The sequence below is a fragment of the Clinocottus analis genome, unplaced genomic scaffold (genome assembly GCF_023055335.1).
Source record: "Clinocottus analis isolate CAN_PGR_092001 unplaced genomic scaffold, fCliAna1.0.p SCAF_7, whole genome shotgun sequence".
Lineage (NCBI taxonomy): Eukaryota > Metazoa > Chordata > Actinopteri > Perciformes > Cottidae > Clinocottus > Clinocottus analis.
Genome location: NW_027176229.1, coordinates 19,290,616 through 19,314,694, shown reverse-complemented (window position 1 = coordinate 19,314,694; position 24,079 = coordinate 19,290,616). Strand labels below are relative to the sequence as shown.

Here is a 24,079-nt window from a genome sequence, read left to right as displayed (position 1 = left end):
GATTTTGGCAATGGCATAGTTTTTTATCTGGCGCCATCAGCAGTTTGAACTTCTACATTTTCACCTAGAATCTCTTCAAATCTTTCGTAAATGTGACAATGTATTCTGATTACTGCCTTTTCATTCAGTGCCATCAACCGGTTGACATTTTCTCATGCAAAACGGTCTACCTGCAAGACAGATGACGTTCCCTACCAGCCCAAGCAGAACTTTGTGTTTGGCAACAATTCTAACACTGAACCTAAAATGAGTAACCATGAACCACCTACAACACAACACCATACACTTGTGAGCATGTTGCAGACCTGACGGCATTTAGGTCATGACAGAAGACTTAGTCTTGTTTCCCTTAATCTCAGGAATGTGAACTGTAGACAGGAAAATATCCCTGATAATGTTTCCCTCTGAATCTTTCCTCTTTTTTTACTGCATATCTGAAATACCTTGATGGGGAGCAGCTTTCTGTATGTTAAGCTATAGCTTGATAAGTGCGTCACACTAGTTTGAATATATGCTTTACAACAGCTGAAGATAAACCTATAGTTTCATTTAATTGTCATTTAGTTTTGATGCATTAATGGACAATATAATGGTCTTAATGAGAAACGCTTTGAATATGACCCTTTGGGGCTGCTGCTGGGCAGGTTATACTGCTGAAGAGTACAATGATGTGTGTGTGTGTGCTGCAAGGTACTTAAAGAAGCTAGATATATACCAACAGTACAGGAAAAATGGTTGACACCTAATGGTATGCTTTTAGGGTGTCGAGAGTAAGTACAATGTAGAAAGTACAACGACTAAAAAAAGCTGGTTAGGGTATTCCAGATAAGCTGCCGGTTGCTTGGCCGAGGAGGAAAAATGCTTGAGGTTAGCACATATGTACGGCAGACAAATGCTTTCGGATTCACCCGCATGTCCACACTCATTTGAAAAGCTAAAACGGTGAAAGGGAATGGCAGAAGCTGGGGGCAAGATGACGCTGGTTGCATGAAACTCCCACAGTTTTTCTTGCATTTGTGTAAAAATAAGCACTCTGCAAATTACATACAAGTATGCGCATGGCACCATTTGCTGTTCCTAGGGATGTCCTCTCGAGCCGAGTGTGGATAGAGTGTGACTTAATAACTAATGGGTGCTTTTAGTGCGCTTGGCTGCTTCGACAAACGCACCCTCACAGATGCATGTCCTCGAATACGCAGTGCATGCATGCATACGACATTTTTGCACAGCGTTACTCAAGTTTGCAATATCTCTCCTCATACCTCCCTGTTTTTTTCCCCTCTCTATTGTGTACACACACACACACACACGCTAACACGCACACACGCTTGCTCACGCTCTGCTCAGCTCAAAAGGATCAGTAGCTTATAAACTGGCTGCAGTCAGCAGTCAGTATCTCTGTGGAGGGAGAGGAAAGGAGGACAGATTGCTTCGACTGGATGGAAGAGAACTCAACCAAGCCTCACTGGGTTGAGTCATACTGGGCTGTTTATTTTTGATGGGCTAACCAATGCAGGCTCCCTGTTGGCTTTTGCCAGACCGAGCTGGGCTGGAATGGACTGAATTAGTTCAGCTAAACTCTGGCCGGGCTTGATTCCACTGGACTGTGTTGAGTTTGCCTGCAGGCCTCGGGGAGACAAGGCTGGAATAGACGGAATTCCCTTTTCTTTTTTTTTTTCTGCATCCCGCCCTCCCTCTCTCCGTCTTCCATCCTCCCCTCATCTTCTCCCTTGCACTTTCACAGCAGACATCCAGTGTTGCAGAGCAGACGAAGGCAGCAGCCCCCAGTGCTTCTGTTTTATCTGCTGGCTCCTTGAAAGACGCAAAGGGGAGGAAGAGAACAGGGATTCTTCGTCTCTTTTAAATCCCCTGCTTTTGTACAAAGACAGCGGCCGGTGTGAGGAATTATCAGCAGAGCTTTTCCAAAGGGCTTTTGGATGTGCGTCTTTTTTTTCTTCTCTTTACAGATTCTTACATTTTGAGGAAATTCTTGGACTCTTGGCAGAGAAGAATCCTATATTTGCATGAGTATTGCTTTATCTTTGACATATCTTGGCTGCCTTTTCTGTTCATTCATTTGGCCGTTGCTGCCGCTGCCGCCGCTGCTGCTGCTGCTGGTGGTGGTGGTGGTGGTGGTGAAGCCGGGGCAGGAATGGCCCAGCAGGCAGGCATGGGGGTGACCCTCCAGGACACCCTGGCAGTGCCCCCCATGCCTAAACACTCCGGCCTGAATGAAGACCTGGTGAAGATCCTGCGGGAGAACCTGCTGCAGCCGGAAAGGCAAAGAGTACACCGGCGGTCGCCCTCCTCCATCTCCCCCCGCCTCTCTCCCCGCAACTCCCCGCGACTGCTTCGCCGCATGCTGCTCAACAACAACATCCACAAACAGAGGCGCTTCACTGTCGCGCACACATGGTGAGACAGATATGCGCCTCGCAGATGAATCGCTATTGTCATTGTTGTGCGTTTGCAGACGGGCAGCTGCAGGGGCGGATGAAGCGCTTGTGTGTGTGTGTGTGTGTGTGTGTCTTTGCCTTTGTCGGACAACCGCACGCTGGCAAACTTTCAAGGTTGTGCTTGTTGAACGCTGCGTGCGAGGGAGGTAGCTGTGTGCTTAGCCAATGAGCGGCTTAACTTTGTTTGCCGTTTAACTTGATGGGTTCCTCTGACGGAGAAATGGCAGCGGTGTGCACGAGCAAATCTCTCCCGGAGGTTATTCATGTCAAATCGCCTTTTCTCACCTTAGATAATGAGTGTCTCTCTCGCTCTCGTTTTTTCTCTGTCCGGCTTGATCTCCATTTATATCACTCACTCCCACTCCTGTGTGTGTGTGTGTGTGTGTGTGTGTTACCCATTCTTCATTCCCTCCCCAGCCCCCGTCTTCCCCCGTCTTCCCCCGTCTTCCCCTGTCTTCCCCTGCTCTACCCGTGCTGTCTCTCTTTATGCCTCGGTATGATATACAACAGTGTAAATGTGAGGAGATATACAACTAACGCTGCCTGTCTTGTTAGGTAGGTAGAGTAGGAAGCCATCCTTCAATACATTTCCTCCCTCCTGCTGTGCAATTTTTTTTCTCTCCACACCGGCCTGCGGTTTTGGACTATTAATTAGTCTTCTATTCCTGGCTGTCTATCAGCCACTGTTGCCCACACCTCATCTCCTCCTTTCCTCTCATTCAACCCCCCCATACTCTACCCCTTGCCGTCTCCCCACTTATTCTTTTCCTCGTCTTTAACCAATTCAGATTTTTTTCCCCCTCCCTGTGCCGCCACCGCCCACCGTTATCATCTCCTTCTCCATTTTTTCTCGACTCACATCTCTTTTTCTTCCCTGTAGATATCCCCTCCCTCTCCCCGACCCCTTCTTCTCCTCTCTATGTCTTGTGTCCCACTTTCTTTACTCTCAATCGACTTAACCCTTCTGGCATCTGGATCATGATGAAATTCAACAATTCACATATTCTCACACATCAGAAATACTTCACTTTCTGACTGCCTATCTCTCTCCTTCATTCCCTTCCCCTGCTTCTACCTCAAGGTGTGTTACATCTACATTTTTGATTGCAGACAGTTGTTTCAAGTTTCCTTTTGTCTCACTGTCCCATTTTGAATTCTCCCTATTTTCTTTCTTTCTTTCATCCATCTTTCTTCCACCACTTTGCATATAAATACATACATATTTCATCATCTCTTCTCCCTGCTTCTTTCTTTGATGATGCTAATAGCTGAGGGAGATATACAGGATCTTGTGACTCCTATAGCTTTTTGCTATTTTAGAAACTCACTGCTCTCTGTGCGTCTGTATAATTTAAATTGTACGAGTTAATTATTTGTGTGCTAAATTATTCCGTGAGTGAGTATGTGCAAATGTGAAGGTTTGTATGCGGTTGTTAATTCAGTTTATATCATTTCACACACCATCCATTGTTCTCCCACGTGCCGTTTTAAGCAGAAAGCTATATTAAGATGTCTAAACGCTTTCTTTCCCGGAGTGGATTTTCCCTGTTCTGTCATGACGCTCATCCATGTCGTGAGCATTACAACAGTGGGGCAAATGAGCCTGGTTTTCAAGAAAGTACCACTTGTTATATATCTGCAACTGATGAAAACGGCAGGGGTGAAAAGAGCAAGTAGCTCTGGTGGCATGACGATACATTCATTATGGAAAATAAGAAAGAGCCAATGTTGGCCTACATATTTGGATGAAATTCTCCCCAGCGTAAACTGTCAAGATTGACTTTCAGTATGCACATGTAAGGAACCTTCTGGTCATTCTTTTAAGGGGGGGAAACCCCATTTTTTATGTGTCAGCGATTCAGACGTGAGCCCTCTTTGGGATATTTACTGTCAGTGTACTTCTTAGCATTATGTTGTAATAATCAGTAGTCTCCAGTTTGCTTGAGTTGCTTTCCCTTTCCCTTCATAGATTGAATCCATCACAATGCTACACCCAATAACCCATAATAACAAATAGAAATACAAAAAAGAAAAACAAATACCATGTACATAAGTATCCACAGCCTTTGCCATGACACTCAAAATTTAACTCGGGCACATTCTCTTTTCACTGATCATCTTTGAGATGTATCTACAACTTGATTGGACTCCACTTGTGGTAAATTCAGTTGATTAAACATGATTTGCAAAGGCACACACCGGTCTATATGAGGTCCCACAGTTGACGGTGCACGTCAGATCACAAATCAAACCATGAAGCCCAAGGAATTGCCTGTACCCCTCCGAGACAGGATTGTATCAAGGAAAGGGTACAGAAAATGTTCTGCAGCATTGAAGGTCCCAATTAACACATTGGCCTCCATAATCCATAAATGGAATAAGTTTGGAACCACCAGGACTCTTCAGCAATCAGGGCTGAAGGGCCTGATTCAGGTAGCTGATCAGGAACCCAAGGGTCACTCTGACAGAGCAATGCGCTGTGAAGGGAGCACAACCTTTCAGAAGGACAACCATCTCTGCAGCACTCCACCAAGCAGGCCAGTTTGGTAGAGCAGCCAAACTGAAGCCACTCAATAAAAGTGACACGACAACCCGCCAGAAGTAATCTCAGACCAAGAGAAATAAAATGATTTATACATTCCTACAGACTCTTGTGAACCGTGTTGTCAGATAAGACTGACAAAAAGGAGCCCAGGAAGAGCTAGAACCCACTCAGTTCATGTTTCTTCTAAATTATGTTTAACTGCAATCATCTCCAATCCAGTCAGTGATTTATATAGCCCCAAATCACATTGACTCAAGCGGTTTTACAATCTATAAAGATTACAACACCCTCTGGCCCTATACGCTCAACTGCTGATAAGGAATAACTCCCCCCCCAAAAAACTGAGGGTAAAAATAAAAGATGGAGGACACATCTGGATGAGCTACTGAGGAGGAATTCCTCTCCCTGGACAGACAGACATGCAGTGGATGCGTGTACAAAATTACCAACATAATAAAACACAGTGTACAGTTTGAGACAATAAGAAAATTATACATGCAATGTAATCTTATACAAAATAATATAGTTCCAGGAGGATGTCCATCAGTCTCCAATTTAAATGTTCTCATGGGATTTCTTGATAATTAATCTGAGGATGAAAATAATGCCTACATTAGACTGTAAGAGTCTCTTTGAAATGTCAGTCTTACTTTTATTTTCTTCCTCCTTCTTGAACACATTTGAGGACAACACTTCTCTGGTTTCCGCTCACACATTTTTCACAGTCGATGTTTGATGCGGTTTGGCCTTCACTTGAGCGCGCTGCAGAACACATCGCTGAAAGTGAAACACAAAGAAGGAGTGCGTTCGCTTCCATCCGTCTATGTGGATCCGGATGTAAATCGGATATTTTGTCAGACGTTGGTCTTTGCATCGAGACCTTTGGGGTGACAGGAGAGCAAGAGTAGGAAAAGACAGTAAAGAGGAGAGAACAACGAGCATTTAATCACCATGTAACCTGTGTTGTGTGTCTTGACATTTAACAAAAAAAAGGAAGAAAAAGGACAACAACACACCTCAAAACAAGCTACAGACAGCATATCAGACAGAGATAAAGAGAGTGTGGGAGGTTAGGAGAAAAATTGCTGTTTTTTTGTGTCTGTGAGCGAGGGCACTGTAGAGACAATTTGTTCACAAGAGAGAGACACTATCAAATGGCTCTAAGCAGGAGGGAGGTTGACAACTGCAGTGCAATTTACTCCAATCACCTCCTCATTGTTTTACAGCTGCAGGGAATCACAGGGCCACTGCGCTGTAAATCCGGTGACATACACAGCCCTCAGTGGCTCCACTCCACACTTCATTAACAAGTCAATCCCTCTCTACGGACAGATTGGCTGATGCACTGCGCCGCTGTCCTTATCGGCACAACAGCGTGACAACCAAACACACATTTTAACTCCAAACATTCCCAGTTTGTGACGATGTCAAAATGTGATGAGGATACTGTGGAATTTTGACAGTTGTAACTATTTGAGCGGGCTCATAGATTGGCTCAGCGGATTTTAAGTAGAGTGTGGTAGTTTTTATTCAATTTATTCAATTATTGCCACTGCTATTAAAACCTAAGCAGCGGCAATAGCGCCAACAGCAGCAGATGCATTAGTATGTGTGGAATCAATGCTCAGCCTTATACATTGTGCCTCGCTAGTTAGGGACGTGTCTAGCATAGTAGTTATTTTTAGCTAAAGGTTATCACCCAGAGACACGGCAGTCTCCTATAATACCGTCATGTGTGATGGATGTGACTTTGTATTTGTATGTTCAGTATGAGCGACTGTCCCTCTGAGAAAGTGACGCGTGTTCATTACTAGCATACCAGCACCGTCTCTAACAAGGTTACATGTTTGTTGGTGACAAGGTTTATTGTCAAAGAGTCATGTCTGCTACATACTGACAGCGTGCTGACGGACTTGAACCGAAATGAATGAATGCATGTGCACACGCGAGAAGACACCATTGAGAAATGTTCTCTCACAATGGCGCAGTACACAAAGCGTGGGTTGAATCGTGCGCCCTCACCTTGGAGCGACAGACCGACCGACACGCACAATTAATGTTTTCTATTCTCTCCATCATAATAACTCCGTTAATATCCTCCTTTTAAACTTTCCTCCTGACCGACCCCGAGGTATTTTTTTGAAGGCTGTTGCACAACAGCGTGTGATGCTGCATTGCAACATCACAAGTGTGTCTCTTTATGTAACTGCAGAGGGAGATTTCAGCGAAGGGAGAACAGGTGGCTCCGACTGGTGGCGCTGATGCCGGTGCTTTTCCTCTGGCCGAGTGGTCCGACTGGGTGTGCACGGCTGGAGGGCTGTGTGGACGTGATGGAATGGTGGATAGCCGGGTTAATGAATGCTGGATGGAGGGAAGGAGGCAGAGCACAAAAGAGAGAGCAAGAGAGAGAGAAAGGGGGGAGAGTGTGGGAGTGGAGGACCTCAAGCAAAACACGGTGGTGCTAATCCAGGCAGAGCATGACTCTCTACTTCTCTGGGTTATATCATCTCTCTCCACACGACTTTCACTCGCTCGTGCGTTTCTCTTTGCCGTTTCTTACTTTGAGTCTTCTGATGGATTACAGTCGTTGTTCGTCAAAGTCTCGCAATTGTTTGCAAGTACGTATCTGCACATCTGACTAGTCATAGGTCTTCATAGTCGGACATGGTTGGAATTTAATGAAACATGCATTTTCATATTTTCTTTTAAAGAATTAGTTTGACAGCGAGTGAAGGAGTTCACTCCAAGAAATATAGTAAATGAACCCGTACTTTGTTTAGTGCTTTTTCTAGTCTTCCGACCACTTAAAGCACTTTAACACTACTCTATCCACGACATCATCCAGTCACACCCATTCATAGACTGATGGCACTGGCTCACCAGGAGTTACTAACATTCATAGACATTCATTTGGCTGCTTTTCTTTGTCATGCATGATAGTAATCAGATCAAACATAATCTGCATCGATGGATCAGGAAAGTAATTGCTTAGTTAGAGCTCTGATCAATAGGATATTTTTGTGTGAAGGACATAATAGCTGACTGTCCTCTCATTTGTCGAACAATATTCAGCTTGCAGTAGCAGTGCAAATGTGTTCAGGGTAAATTAATAAGTAACACAGTTCTGTAACAAAACGCCCTTTAGCAAAGCCCTAAAATCCCAAATGCACCAGAGGCTCAAATACGAGATGTGCCGGTCTGTCAACCGTTCTGGTTAATCCAAATGAAACATGAGATGGTTCAGATGTCTGGAATCAGCACTGACTGTCAGGAACATGTTCCAGTATCTTGATGTGGAGGTGATTTGTCCATCGATGTCTTATCCGGGGTCCGGGCGATGAATTTTCGGCCAAATTCCTCGATATTTTTATGGAGAGAATATTGCACGGTCGATTGTCGATACTTTTACAAAACATTTGCGCCATGATAGTTTTGATTATTATAAGTTTCATCACTCTGCTGTCACGCTGCCTTTTAAAACCAGGCAAAGGCCACACGTATCTATGTCATATTAGGAAATCTGAAACAAAATCTAGTCTCATTTCACAATATTGATATGCCCTCAGTTTTCAGCCATTGTCAAGTGTTTATTCCCTATGAGGTAGTTAAAGGATGAGGAACTCTATAGCCACCTCTGCTTGTTCCTTCGGATGACATTTCTATAAATAGCCAGCACCATTTTGCCTTGTTCTTTTGTACCCCTAGCCCCCCAGTCCATAGTAAATACCATCCTAACAGTCTTTGTTTTCAGGGTATGGCTTTGCGCAAGTAATTACCTTTCATTCCTTTGAGGTGGCTTTGGATTGCAGCTGTCAGCCTGCTGTGCAGCAACGAGGATTCTCCAGGTTTTATCAACCCAAACACTGCTCTCCACCCGGGAGAATAGAGCGCCCGTGATTTGCATACATATGAGCATTTGAGCAGTGCTACTGTGCAAACGGCGCTGGCTGCATGACACATCGGCACAGTACAAGCTTTTCATTTGCAAAGGCATATCTGGTGTCAATGAGAATCATGAGATCACATGCATATGATTTTGTATTCATGCACACACAAATTATACTAATAGATACACACATACACACATTCTTGTAGTGTTAAAGATTAGAAAGAACCCCGAGTTATGACTCAGCTTTGACTTTGTATTCTGAGCGAGTGGCCAAGTCGGTGTTGGCTGAAATGAATACAAAAATTAGGATTATATAACTGTGTGACTGGAGGACACTGCAAAACAGAGAAGACGCCTAAGTGAGGTAGACAGGGATAGAGGAAGAGTACTTTTTTATGTTTTAAATGCTGGAAGGGCATTTCACATTCTAATCTCACAAACTGTAATGTGTCTTATACGAAACCAAGAATTACTGCTGTAATCCAATCATCCCATTTGTCACACTGCCCCATTATAAACATAACCCCTGATTGCTCTAGTCTGTGTTCTACCTTGTATATGAGTGTAGTGGCCATCAGCAGAACGGTCATACATTAACAGCAAAGGTTCCAAGTTACAGAAAGGCTTCCTCATAAAGAGACAGCGCTCTCACTGGAACCACTTGCCTCTAGGACCCATTTTACTGGCAAAGAAAAGCTTCCACAAAAGGTTCCTCAAAACTGAATTACATCAAGAAGCCTTTCATTGAAACAAACCAGATTTGGAAAGCGAGAAACTGGAACTCCCACGCTTTGTATTTGCAAGCGCGTCGTGCAGTTTTAATCGAGCAACGTTTCGGTCATCGAGCATTAAAGATACAATAATCCAACCAAAATAAAAGCACATCTTTTGGAAGAATATTTCTGTAATTTTCAGCTTGAAGTAGCTTCACTTTTTTTTTTTTTTTGTTGTGAGTGGATGTCTTCAAATTTTGTGCACGGCAGTCTGTCTCAGTCTCATTTTCTTCACATCGTGATCGTCAAGCCCAGTGCAAAGCCAGAAGTTGTCAACGCTCGCATCCATTACACGTCAAATTCTGTAACCCTTTTTAAAAACCACTGGCGACCCTACTGGTCATTTCCCTAAAGGGCTTTGATCCATGCATCATTCGGCTCTGTTCCGTTCGGGTCTTCAGCGAATTAAAACAAAAGGTGTTATGTGCATATCGATTGTCATTTGCATCCAACAGGTCCGGACACATGAAGGTGTGTTAGTGGTTACCGCTTTGCCAGATTGAATTAATTGATATCCATAATGAATCTTGAGTTGAAGAGGCCGCAGCTGCAGGGCTGCATCAAAGGCCTTTTGATATGTTGATACTCTTTTGATTCAATAAAATTCCATTCTGTCAGTGCTCGCTCCAACATGTCAGCCATTCATGTATCATGGTTTTCATTTTGTTTGCACATATATATGAATTTAAGAAATAATAGAGTAAATATTAAGTCTTTATGTAAACATTGTTCCACTAAATACTCCAGGCAGAAATGAGAAAAGAGTATTGTGGTGAATCTGTGTCCTTTCACAATTTCCATTAATTTTCCGTTGATAACTAGTTATTCAATGAGGAAAACAGGAGTGAGATCTCATCAGAAGAAAGTAATTCCACCTTATACCGTCCCAGGTTCCAGAGGTCTATTGTACGGTTCCTCCTCTGCCTTCTTAGCTTTTTCCTTCACACTCTCCTCATTATCTTCAGCTGTGTTTTTATTTCCGCTGATTTCACCAGCAGAACTTTGACTTGATTGCTGAGGGAGAATTCAGCTACTGATTAGGAGGCCGCTCTGATAAACGCAGCTGCACCAGAGCCTCGGCAGAATAGCCTAAGAAGATGACTGCCGTTGTGAGGGGACCTCTTTAATAGCTATGAGTATCTTTTATAATGGACTGCAGATGGCCACGTACCTGTTCGTGCATCTCTGCGACCACTATGGAGGTTGAGCGGCACTGGCTTTATTTCTTTCCCTGTCCATTCTCACCAAAGTGAAGATTATCCCAATCACAGAGAGAAAAAAATGAAACATTCACAGCTCAAAATGAGGGTTGGATGTGGCCTGAAGCTTCCATTATAATTTTCCCCGTGAGAGTCTTATTAGCCGGAGGTGAGATCCATTAATGATGCACGGCTGTGGTAAACCCATTGGTTAGTCATGATGAAAGTATGCAGGCTTAGTTCATTAAACAATAATTGAAAGTATAACCCTCTGCAGTCATAGCGATTATTTATCTGTACTTAGACACCATGTAGTTCAGGGTCTGTTAAGGTCTACGGCAATTCACACAAACATTCTTGTTTTTATCTCAACAGAAACATTTAACATTATTATGATTTGAGAAGCCAAAAGTCTGTGGATGTAAAAAAAACAAAAAAAAATACACAATACGTGTATACTGTGGAGGGTTATGTGTTTATAATCGTCTGTCATACGTTTGACTGGTTTTCTCCACATCTTTCTCCGCAACACCCGTTCTCTCTTTATCCTTTCTGTTTCTATTGGCTTGTGGCTACTACTCACCCAAAACCTATTCTGTCTGCATGCTGTACCAGCTTTTCAAGGCTCGGTCGGATATTATGCAGCCATATACAAGGGCATTGTACGGTGTATGGCTCCTCTAAGGTCGGGTCATCTTCCACCATCTAACAACATCCCCAGGCCTGTTTCATCCTTTTTCAATTCACTTCAATTCATTGTGGTTTTGTACTGGTTTTAAACCAGATATGTAATGACATGGCAAGCTGCATCTTGTCATCCATGCAGTAATTGAAAAGATGATATCAGACGGGACGAGGCCGAAGCGGCACAAAGGACATAGTCTCCTGTGACTCCCAGCAGTCAGGTGCGGTGGTCCTGTGACCTGCCTCCATTTTACTGTCGCAGAATGTTAAGAGAAAATGTTGAAAAAAATAGTTGTTTTTTTTTAAACTTTTGAGCAGTATGGATCACCTGTCAAACTGCAACAGGAGACCACTGAGTGGTGAAGTCTCCCCCACACTTTTGCGAACCCACACACCTTTTTCAATCCACCTTTCGTTTCTCTGGCTGACGTGGTGCAGACAGACAGCGTCCACCTCCAGCAGTTCTAATGAGTTGCATGTCCAATTAAGATGCAGCTGCCTCCTGTGTTGTGTAAGCCGTCCTGTTATTGATGTCATCCCTTGATCATTTTTCACAGCTGCTTCCAATATCCTGTTCTTTATGAGGGCGTGTTTTCCTCTTTTATGTGCTCACATTTGTATGCGTATGTTTGTGCAAATATAGTCTGTGCAAATACGTCTGCATGTGTGTGTGTGTGTGGTTTTCTTTTTGTGATCTTGTTTGTCTCAGTGCCTATCCTGATTACTATTCTCCTGCTGTATGTCGGACCACTGGGGCTGTCTCCTCTGATTGCATCGATTCGGTGCCTCTGCGCGCAGTAAAAGACGAAAAAAAGGAACAGTGTGCTCCGAGTATGAGGTAATTGGTCTGCACCTAGTTTGTCATGGTTCTCAGAATGCTGGGAATGAGAGAAAGGGAAGGGAAACACTCACATGGGCATGGCCTTTGTGTGTAAAAGTGCTCATACAGTACAGCTATACTCCTTAAAGTGGAAAGAAAGTGGACTCATAAAGGTTCCCGAGGCTCCAAATCCACAAACAAACTGTACAACACTACACTATATCATGTTATATTGTGTGATACTGCTCCACTTTGCTATATCGCACTATATTATAATAGTTTTATTATTGTTATTACTTCATTGCAGCATGTACTGCATGTTATACCTCATACTATAGTATAGTTTACAATACCATACTTTACCATTTTAATATCAGGCAGAAACTTCCAGGTCCAAAGTTCATTAAACTTGCATTTTTTCTAATGTCCACCGGGGGCAACTCCTCTGTTCACAAAAATAAGTCTGATTGTACAGAAGTCTATGAGAAAATGACTGTATAGTCTTTTTCAATATACCATGATATGCATTTTGTGAGTTATACGACCATTTAGAGTAAACTACACAATAAAGAAGGGTATACTCTTGAGCGCGTCTTCTTCGCGATTCAGAGGGTGCTTCCACGCCGTTGTCCGGTTTGGGAGTTGTCTGTGTTTTCGTCTAACAGCTTCATCTCTTTCACAGTGTGTGTATTGAGATCATGACATGTTTTTGTAAACATTTTTCTGCCTAAGAATGTCTTATTCCGTGTTTGCTCGTGTCACTTGTGGTTCCAAAGAAACAAGATGGCGACGGTCAAAATGTCGAACTCGAAGCTTCAAAACTGTAGTCCACAAACCAATAGGTGATGTGTCTATGTCCACGTCTTATACACAGTCTTTGGTTTATATGTTATACCGTCTAACCACATCGTATACTATCGGCATTTTCTATTTGCTATATTGACACAGACGACTCTGTATCATTAGATGTATCGCGAGGCAATCACACTTCATATTCTGGTATACGCTGTTTACATATACACTTATACACACTGTTTACAATAAATTATCCTTCATTAATCCCCTTGGGGAAATCAGTTTTACAGTTTTAATGTCCTTTGTTTTATTGTTTTGTCTTGTTTAATCTTGAATCTAATTTACTCTCGTACTTGTTGTGCATTCCTCTTATTTTTTTGGTCACTATTTATTTGTACTTTTGTTTTGGGCTGCTGTAACATCGGAATCCGCCCTTTTTGAATCTATAGAGATCCACTTCTCGTCTCATCTTATATGTTTAGAATAAATAACAGTAAGTGGCAAGAACCAGAACAACATCAAAATAAAAGTCATAGTGGCCATAATGATTGAACAGGCCAGGCTACACATCTTGCATTGAATATATATTTGTGTTGTGATTGAAATCAAACCATTTCCATAAACTGTTGGGTAAATTGTTAGTGTAACGTAGCATAGTGTGACTTTCTGAACCAATGCATCACAACATGCGTACTAAAAAAAGCTACTTTGCTGTTTAAGCCAGACGCTTAATTGGCAGTTTCATCTGTGAGTGAGCAGATGGTTTGGAGGAAGGACCATAAAATCTGCAGGTGTCGCAGAGGAGGAGGAGGAAAAGTAGAGTGTTAAGGAGAGTTGGGATGAATGGTGTAATTTTTGGTCCCAGCAGCACCATGAAAATTAGGATTGGCAGAGTATATTTGTTGTTGTCTAACAACCAGGCCAGCTATGAAGGGTGTGTGTGTGCGTGTGTGCGTGTGCGTGTGTGTGTGTGCGTGTGTGTGTGTGTGTGTCAGGCTGCGTTAACAAGGTATTTCTGCTTGCTTTCAGAGTTTCTTGATGTTGATCTTGAGTGGAAGGATTAGTGCAGGTACTTAAAACAAATCAGACCACCTCTCATGGCTTTGAATGGATGTTCTTGGTCAGAGCAACTGTCAAGCTACAGTAGAGTGCACATTGTTTGTGTGCTTGTGCAGGAAAATCTATGATCTTTACAAAACCAATCATGAATATTTTCCCTCAACTTTATACACAGATTTTTTTACTGACATTCTAGCCGTGCCCTCTGAAAACGGCCATCAAAATTGGTTGCATTGCTTCCAGTTCCCTGTGTTTCCTTAGCCCTGCATTTTTGTACACACAGGTTTACACAGTTGTTGTCCTTTTCAGATGCAATAGGGTTTATTGTTGCTTTTCGGGCATCTCTTATGAGATGTTGAGTTTTTGCGGCAAACTGAACAATGTCTGCTCTTCAATCCCAGAGGCTCAGTAGCTTGGCAACATGCACCGCAGTAATGCCCACACATAGTGTAAACAGGAAACACACAGGAAAACAGTTACATCACATACCCCCCGCCACAACACATACACACACACACACACACACACACACACAAACACACACGCATGTACACAAACCCACACACCAAAAATGTGCAGATTCATATAGCCAAATATACTTTCTGCTAGAAGTGTCAGACACAAGCGCTCTCTTCACGAATTATGTTTACCAGTTTGTTTCAGAAAATGTATGTTAAGTACAGAACTGTTTATTTCCAGGTATGTTTCACATACGAGGAATTTGTCATGGCGGGTGGTGCATAACATTAGACAATAAACACAGTGCAAGAAATAGGAACATATTAAATGTACAATTCAATTTACAATAACATGTAAAATTAATATAAATTGCAGAGACAAACAGATTACACAAAATTGTAATGTAAGTGTATTTAAATATGTAGTAGGAAGGGATGTCCGGTAGCTGTGCACGAGATTTGTTTGAGATGTCGTCTCTCTGAAACTAAGAAACACAGGCTTACTTGAATTTAGTTCTGTGGGGTTTTGAAAGTTTTTTTGTTGTTGTGGTGTTTGCGGGTTGAAAAACCAGTTCAACAGCCACGTTAAACTGGTGAACGACAAAATAATTACACATTACAATTGTTAAAAAGGCCAGTGTAATTACAGTGTCCAGCACGTTGAGTTGTTGCTGTGCAATAATGCGGATACAAACCTGATGCTTTGCATATCAGCACAGTCTTCATCTTCAGCTCTGAGCCCAAAAAAAGGATCAAACACATTCTGGAGTATATAGCTATAACTGCATACCGTAGATCAGTCTGATTCAGTAGTACAATCTGTCGCTGCTACGTCAGTGGGACAGGAAACCGTTTGAAACATCCGTGTCAGGCAGTATCAGCAAAAGCTTTGACGACGACGTCGTCCCCTTTCTTTCTGCATGCAGTCCTTGTATTGAAGCAGCATTGCATGTTTCTCCCAGACTGCAGTCACAGTGTTGTTTTTAAACGTCCGTCGCCTTGGTGTTGCCTCTGCGAGGGCTGGAGCACGTCTTTTTAGTCTGAAAAAAAAAGAACACCGTCCAGATGCTCACCTTGGTGGAGCCTAATTGATGCAAATAAGGAATTAGCTGCTGTCCATAGCAGTGCACCAACTAGGCATATGGGTTTGTCTGGTCTCGTGTGAAAATGCACTTTAAGCAGCAACGTTTGCTGTTCCAATCAAACAGTGGTTTTAGACAATATCCCGCAGCTGCTGGGGGCCTTGACCTGCCTCTAAAAGACTCACTTTAAAATCTGCTCACTGTAAGATTTGTTTCCTACAATGGCTGATCCATCTGTCTTCTCCATCTCAAAGGTTTTGTTGTGCAGTTTTTGGAGTTACTTTAAAACAGACGAGGTGCTAGGCATTGAGGGAGTGGGGTTAATTACATGAAAGGCAGAGCTCAGCTGGTTCCTTAGCTTCCTCTGCTTTTCAGATTTAGATTCAGATTTAACTTTATTGTCATTGCACATAGTAGAAATACTGTGACAACACAATGTAGTTTACATCTGTCCAGAGTGCAAAGAGGCAGTTAAGGTGCAGTGTAGTGTGATGGATAATATGATATTAATAAAGACAGTATTATTATGCTAAGCTAGTAACCCGACACACAGCAAATTAACGTAGCCCAAAATGTTGAGCTTTTCCTTTTTAAGGAGCCAATTTCTGAAAAATGAAACAGTGTGTTCTGTAAGGATTTTTTGTTTCCTGATAATGACTTATCTTTTTCATTGCGTTTTATATTCTCTATTTTTTATTATTTTTTTTACCATTTGCTATCAACCAGACAGCAGCCACATATTAATATGGAGACTTACATTATTACTAGTCATTAATACTTACCTGTCGAAAGGATGACACTCTTATAATAAGTCTCACAATTGCCATTGCCATGCCATTGCTGTCGCAATGAACTCATCTGATGATACTGTTTTCATAAGGAAATGTGAAAATCCGTTCCATTCTAAATATAGACTCTGCAGTCGTTGTACATTGTCACAGGTTGAAGGAGAGGTGAGCAAGTGATTCACACATTGTGAACTCTGAATGAATCCAGTCTGGCAGAAATGCCCCTCCACATCTTGCAGCCTGCATTTTTCTACCATTTACCTCCACTAATGGTTGATTGTATTCTTCAGATTTAGTGTTCTGTCTTTTTTTTTCCACAGGGTTCATGGTATTAGAGGTCTCTAATGCACACACTCATTCATACACATCAGGGTACTGCGAGTCTTTCAGCGAACAAAGCTGCTAATTTAAGGAAGCTGTCAGAGGCTCATTGATTTCCAAGAAAGGGAGCTTCCATTTATTGGCCTCGTTCAGATTTTTATTTTATTTTTTTTGCCATTATTGGAAAGATGACGGTGTAGAGGCAGCCTGGAAATGTTAAGAGAAAGCGGTATGGCTGGAATCAAACCGTGGATGTTCCCGTTAGGCATATGCTCTGTAACTTTTCGGCTACCAAGGCGTTGCAGGTAGCCTCCTAAAAACATCCACATTTGTTTTAATGCAACTAAACTGGACGTGAACTCTCTGTGACCAGCAGCATTAGAAGAGTGTCATGTGTCCAAGCATGTTTGAGTTCAAACCCCTTCCTGCTTTCTTATCACGGATAAGAGAGATGAGATAAGATAAGAGAGAGATGTCATTTCTGTACCACTGTGGGCCTTCACTCTTCTTGGTGTGATGTTTGGTTGCTCGTCTTGTCAACAGCATCTTATCCACAATCTTACACCTTAATATTAGGGCTGACTCGGACACTCTGCAGAGATTACGTGTATTTGTTTTCTTGATGCTTGTTTCAACATTGCTTGGTTTGTTTTCCGACCTGCTTGGTAGGATTCCCGGATACTTGGGTTTCCCTGAGCTTGGTTAGCACAGAGGAACAGGAGGGCCATACATCCACCTTCCTGTGTTGTAATATTGATGGCAAACTGGAAGGAGCTAATTTTAGAATCTAATGTACCTGATGATTCGACCATGGAAATAATGGTTATCATGCCACAGCCTCTCTTAATTACTTCTGGGGCGGGTTTGATTAAGGCCCTGCAATGCCACGTCTTCGCTGCGGTATGAGATGTGCGCTGCCGTCTCGCGTGTTGGTGTGTATGCGTACGCACTTGTCTTCATTCTGCAGTGGGGGGTAAAATTGATTTGAGAGCCAGAACTGCTTAATCTTCTTTTAAAATTGGTATTCGACAGAAAGCTTATCTCAGAAGCCAGAGCAGAGGAGTAGGAGTACGAGGAGGAGGAGGAGGAAGAGAAGGAAGAAGAAGAGGAGGAGGAGGGAAGAGAAGAAAAAAAAAGAGAGGAGAAAAGAAATGAAAGTGGGTTCTTGGTCTTTTGCGTCATTGGCCTGATTCTGCATTGACGACTTGCTTTAGACTTAACTTCATACTGTGGATGAAGCATGGGACTTGCATCTGGGGGAATTGTAATCTGTGTTTTTTTGGACGAGAGCCAACCCACGTAGCCATTTTCAACACTGTACTCTCAGTAAAACAGCTGATGTTCTGCTGGTGTTCTTCAAAATGAAGATGAATCTTATTGTTGACTATGTAACAATGAGAAAACATCATTCAGATGTGGTTGTAAATCTCAATATAATGTTTTCAGACTCAGCATGAATTCACCGGTTAGGATGAAAATCTGCACCTGATGAGGCCTTCGTAGTCTGCTAGAGAACAATGGATTAATCCCCCCAGGTTTGGGAGTTGCTTCCATCAAGTCCAAAGAGTGGAAGTATTTTTCCGGTGTGTTCTCACGCGAGGGTAAGCGTGAGCGTGAGATCGACAGATTGCGGCTGTGTCAGCAGTAATGTGGGTGTCACCGGACTGTTGATCTGCAGCATGCTCCAATCCTCAAATATGGACATGAGCTTTGGGTAGTGAATGAAAAGAATGAGGGAGTGGATTCAAGCAGCGGAAATGGTGGTTGGGCCCAGGCTGCATAGAGATTGGTTCAAGCAGCAAAGTCATCGGAAAGGAGACAGGAAGCGAACTACTGCCTTTTTGCTGGGAAAGGATCCAGTTGAGCCGTTTCTGGCATCTCAAGGATTCATCCTGGTCACTATACCGGAGAGTTCTTTGAGGCACATTGAGGTGGGAGCATTAATAGTTTGGACATTTCTAATATGTTTTATTTCTCTTTCTATTAGAGAATATAGCAGCAATTATGCAAACTATTTATTGTTTGTTTTTTTCTGCTTCTGTATGATGCAACTGGTGGTATAAAGAGAGATGCTAGAGCGGAGTGGAGCAACGGCCCTCTCCTGTGTCTTACTGTAAACATCATTTCACAGATACTGACATTTAGCGAGTGATATAAACTTCTCCGTTGTAAACAGATACATACGCAAGATCCATTTATCTCGCATTACGGCTGAGGCAGCAAGTGATGGAAGATTTGTAGATGGGACGGTAGATTTTAGTACGCATCAGCAGATTGAACCGCATAGACCAATTTCTTAAGTTGCTGACCAGCGTGTTTGGGTATGATGCAGCAAAAAAAACATCCTACCTTTGGCCGTGTAATGTTGGTGTGAGAGGTGCAGCAGTAATTTCCTTATTTTTCTCATTACACAATCATATTAGGAAAGAATTCTCAGCAACTGTAACGTATGAAATGTGATCCATGAAATTTGAAACGGAGCATATTTAAACTTTTATATGTTCGCTGACGTAAACTTGCATTTTTTAGCGACTTTATTTATAACGCTGGCATTCGCAGGCTGATGCCCTACGAAGAGAGGAGGACTCCATTATTCATGGGGATGGAGAATGCTGTAACAAGCTGTGAGAGTAATCTCATGATGATCATGCTAACGTCCCCTGGGAGAAAGATATTGCGTCCGACAGGTGTCAGTTGACATTATAAAACAAACGACAGTATAACAACAGACGGATCTACGGGGACATACAAGTAATTCGCAAGCATAGAACAGAGTGCCCCTGCGTACTGACAGCCACAGAATATCCCCAGCATGCCGTCTACGAAGCTGATGCACCCGGTGCGGCCCTCAGCGGCTCCCCTTTTCTGTTTAAAGGATAAGCTGGGTGTCTCACAATAAGGAATCCCTTCCTAAATGTCTCAGACATACTGTAGATGTCACAGTGCTTAGACGCGCCACGGGAGATTCTGCTGGCCGCACTCCCAATGATATTCATCTTGTGTTTGTTACTTACTGTTGGGGAGTGAAAGCATGCAACAAGGGAGGATGTAATACAAATAAGCAATAAAAGAACATCATTATATCTCTCTCTCGACTCTAAGCTGGAACACTCCCTCGATATTTATTTGTGTCCTCCCAAATTAAGCTCGAAACTCCTGCGTCATCGCTATGTGGAACTGGAGCGAGCTCCGCGGGGTTGGTTTGTCCCTCAGTCTCTTTTAGGAGTGAATGAAATTGGGGAATTAGACAAAGCAGTTTCCACTAAAGTTTAAAATATGTTTTACCCCAATATTTTATTGCAGGACTGCAACTGCAGGAATAGTGATGTGTGTATATATGTGTATACATCATATATTAGTGTACAATACAGATAAAAGAAAATGACTTGCAACAAATTGCCTTTGTCTTTTTTTTTAAATCTATCGTTGCATATTTTTCCTCTGTCCATAGATAACCAGAGAACCTTTTGAGGCCTTCATCATTTCCATCAGCTGACAAATACAGCTTTTTAAATGGGCACATTCACATCCTGGTGTAAATGTGCTGGAAATAAATTCACAAATTCAACAAAAGGACTGCCTGGTCCATCACTCAGATCATCATCTATTCTGATGGCCCTTGCTTTTTCAAAAATATTCAATTGTTGTCCTCTCTGTTTTGCAGCTGGTCCCATTCATAGCAGCCACCTGCTGGTTTGTTTGGCCACACAGCAGTGGTGGTGACTGTAGTATGATGTGAAAGATTGACGTCAATGCAGACTAACTATGCATTCCCGATCACTGTTGTTATTTCTCTATATTTTTTCTACATAAATCCTTTATCAGTTACACAAGAGAAAGAATGAGTAAGAGCTTTGTGAATGAAATGCAGAGAAAGAACAGCGATAGTCAGTTCATTTAAGGTATTCGTCATTAGTATTATTATGCAGAAGAGCTCCACTTCAACTGTAAGCCCGTGTGCTGCTCACTAAATCACACCGATCTCCCAAACTCATTTTAATGTTTAGCAACCCTCGCTTCAATTGGGTCAAATGCAATTGTGTGATGCTCTGCTTGTGTGTCCATAATGTTTTGTTGTTCTATGGTCGCGGGACGCCAGTACCGGGTGTGCTGACCTGCATTTGCAGGTTGACATAGACGGTTATGGTTGTGTGTCTGTATATGACCATGTGCAGAGATGTTCTTTCAGCACGGGCACATGTCTTGCAGTACCTGCATTTGTTTGTAAGCATACAGTATGCACCGCTCTTTGTCTGGGTGTATGTTCGCTTGTGTACGTACAAACCGTGCGGTGTGCCAGGAGAAGGTGGAAGCAGCCGCGATTCCCGCCAGTGCTGGGAAAGCAGCTATTGGTGGGTTCCCAATTGTAGACAGAGTCATGGGGAATAAGCTGCTATGATTAGGTAGAGCTCCGGGCTGGTATCTTTGTTTGTTTTGGAGCTTAAGTTCTTAGGCAAGTACTGCTGAGAGGTGACGCCGCAGACTTTTCATTCCTTCCTCTTCTTGACGTTTTTTTTTCTCTTTGTCATCCTCCCTCTCCTCATTGTAATCTCCATTTTTCTTCCTCCATTGCCTCATAGTAAGGAGAGGGAAAAGACACGATAATAGGGTTCTAATCCAGCACTGCCAGACAACAAAGACGAGGGTTTCTTTTGCGGTAAAGCGGGGTGCGCCACTAGAACTCTTTGCGTCACTGCTGTCTTTGGTGCCTTCATTGTGAAATTGTCCATAAAACACAAGTGTGTTTACTGGGAAGAGTGTGCTTGCCTACACCCTATTTCCCTGTTGATTTCTCCCTCTCATTAGGCATCCACTCGCACACACACAGATTTAAACTCGCAAACATGCCAATCTCCTGCACACAAATTGTTCATAAAAAGAGTGAAAATGCAGACGCAACAACCTCTGCGCTTGGCTATGAAAATGTAAAATCCACACATGGACACACACACACACACACACACACACACACACACACACACACACACACACACACACAGACGTACATTCTCCTATTCGGGACTAGTGATTAAAAGCCATCATTATCTTGCTGTGGTCGTAATGAGAAGCGCACACCTGTTTTCCACAGCTGTTCCCGATCACAAGCTGTCGTCATTCACTCCAGGACCAGACGCTTTGGAGGTGATGACTATGTGATGCCATAAATCCCCAGCTGAGAATCTGGACACCAGGAAACGGGCCTCATTAGAATCAGCTAACCGAGCAGAGTCGTCCTTTGCCCTATACGCTTGCAGTTCGAGAGCAGAATGGGCTTTAGTCACTATGGCTCTCTGCATAGAGGAGAAGTAAACTGCAGCATGATCTCATGCGCAATCAAAAGCTTTGCAGGTCATGGAGCTTTTGAAGAGCTCCCACTTGGGCTTAAGCATGGCTGTTATAAGAGAACATCATATTTTCCTCAGTCTCTCATTTGCAGCCAAGCGTGCACATGAGTTCATCACACGTTCACACAAAGAGTTCGGTTTGCGATCCTGGATCAGTTCTGTGAGGGTGCGCACTGGGGGCGGGATGAATACAGAACACCAACGATGCAAAAATGTTTAAAACTATTCCCATTGGCAGGGATCTGAAATTAGGACTTTTGCGGTTTTCTTTTTGCATTTAGAAGTTGAAAAAAAAAATCGCTAGGAAAGAGGGTTATTGTGAAGTCGAGAACAGAAAAAGTGGATATGGTATGCGCTGAAAAAAAAAACGTTTTGAAAATTAATGACTCGATAAACCACCCCCAGTGTGTACAGACCTTAAGTCATATACAAGCCTGTCATTGAGACAATCCATTGTGCAAAATGAACAACCATTCAGTCCGATTATGTCATAGTTTAGTTTCTGTTCTTTTTTTTTATCTTTCTCTTTGCTTATTATACTTATTATATTTTATTTATTTTTTCTACCTATATCTCTTTGTTTGTTTGCACCATGCACTGCTGCTGTAATCCTGCACATATCCCCGCTGTGTGACTAATCTCATTTTATCTGATCTCTTCAATAAGGCACTGCTCATAATCACATCCCTGAGACAGGCTATCCTTCTCTGTCCATATCGCTGGTTCTCTTCTCACCGTGTGGGTCCATGAAAGTAACTGGGCAATTTACATTCTGGCTGCATTTTCTATGAGCCTGTCTTTCCGATTGTCACTCCACCCATCCACCTTGGTTGGTCGGCCTGCGACAATGAATTCAGACAGCTTGTCAAACCGACTGACCGAGAGAGAACCGGGGAAGAAAAAAGATGCAGGGAATGCAGATGGGTAGGAGATGGGGAGGTGATGGATGAGAAGTGAGAGGTGAAGTGGGGTGTTAATAAATACTAGACTTTGATACCACTGCTTGGTTCTGAATTACATAATACAACCAGAGCTTTAGGCAATACGGATGAAATCTTCCATGACAAAATGTTATGTAATGGTATATAGTGTGATATAATACATTATTTTGTATGTCAAATCAAAGGATGCAGCGCTCTGCAATGGGACTTGTGTGTGTTGCACTTGTACTTTGTGTTACCACAGTTGTTGTCAGCACTGTTTATGAACTTTCATCATCCATTTTATAAAATGAAATATTGACTTGTAATGATATTCATGTTTTTATCTTGCTAGAAATATTTTCATTTGTCCAACTAGTCATCCATGTATCCTCTAGCTACTTGTAGGACAGGTGGAGTGGGACAGCGCAGATATCCTGCTTGTATCCACCGCATCCCTAGCAAGAATCAAAGCCGCTGGGAGTTGTAGTCCCACCAGCTCGTTCCTGGGTCTGTGGGTGTGGTTTGCTCCCAAAGCAAGTGCTCTGGGCCGGGTGCCTGAGCCACCAGTGTAACGTGCTTAGAGCGTCACTGTTGTCATATTTGTCATATTCTCCCCAGTTCAAAGGCTCAATATCACATCACCCCTCGTAAAGTTGTTCAGACATAATTTGTGACACCGTTATACATTTTTGCAGGAGGGATTCTGCATTTAGTTCAAGGGGTGAAGGGAGAGGGGACTCTTGACTCCGATCAATAGGCTTACACTGCGATGGAGAGAGAGCGGGATAAAAAGAGAGACGTTTTCTCACCACTGCAGTATATTGATATACACTCCCAGCCTTTCTCTGTGTGTGTGTGTTTGCGCGCGATATAAGTGGTGTTCAGACGTCATATAGAATGTGCCCTGATGCTTGTTTAAGCCCAAATTACATCTCACTGCAG

The 24,079-nt window shown here is 42.8% G+C and overlaps 1 protein-coding gene across 4 annotated transcripts in view; it reads left to right on the top strand.

Moving 5' to 3' along the window:
- The window catches only part of pde4d (phosphodiesterase 4D, cAMP-specific), a 151,203-nt gene that overhangs the window by 66,418 nt on the left and 60,706 nt on the right, over positions 1-24,079 (top strand). The window contains exon 1 of one of the 4 annotated variants that reach the window (XM_068566790.1): positions 2,128-2,415. The exons of the other annotated variants lie outside the window; for them this stretch is intronic. Coding sequence (XP_068422891.1) covers positions 2,153-2,415 — 263 coding nt within the window. The 5' untranslated portion in view covers positions 2,128-2,152. Of the gene's footprint in view, positions 1-2,127; positions 2,416-24,079 lie in introns of those variants that run through there. 4 annotated transcript variants of the gene reach the window in all.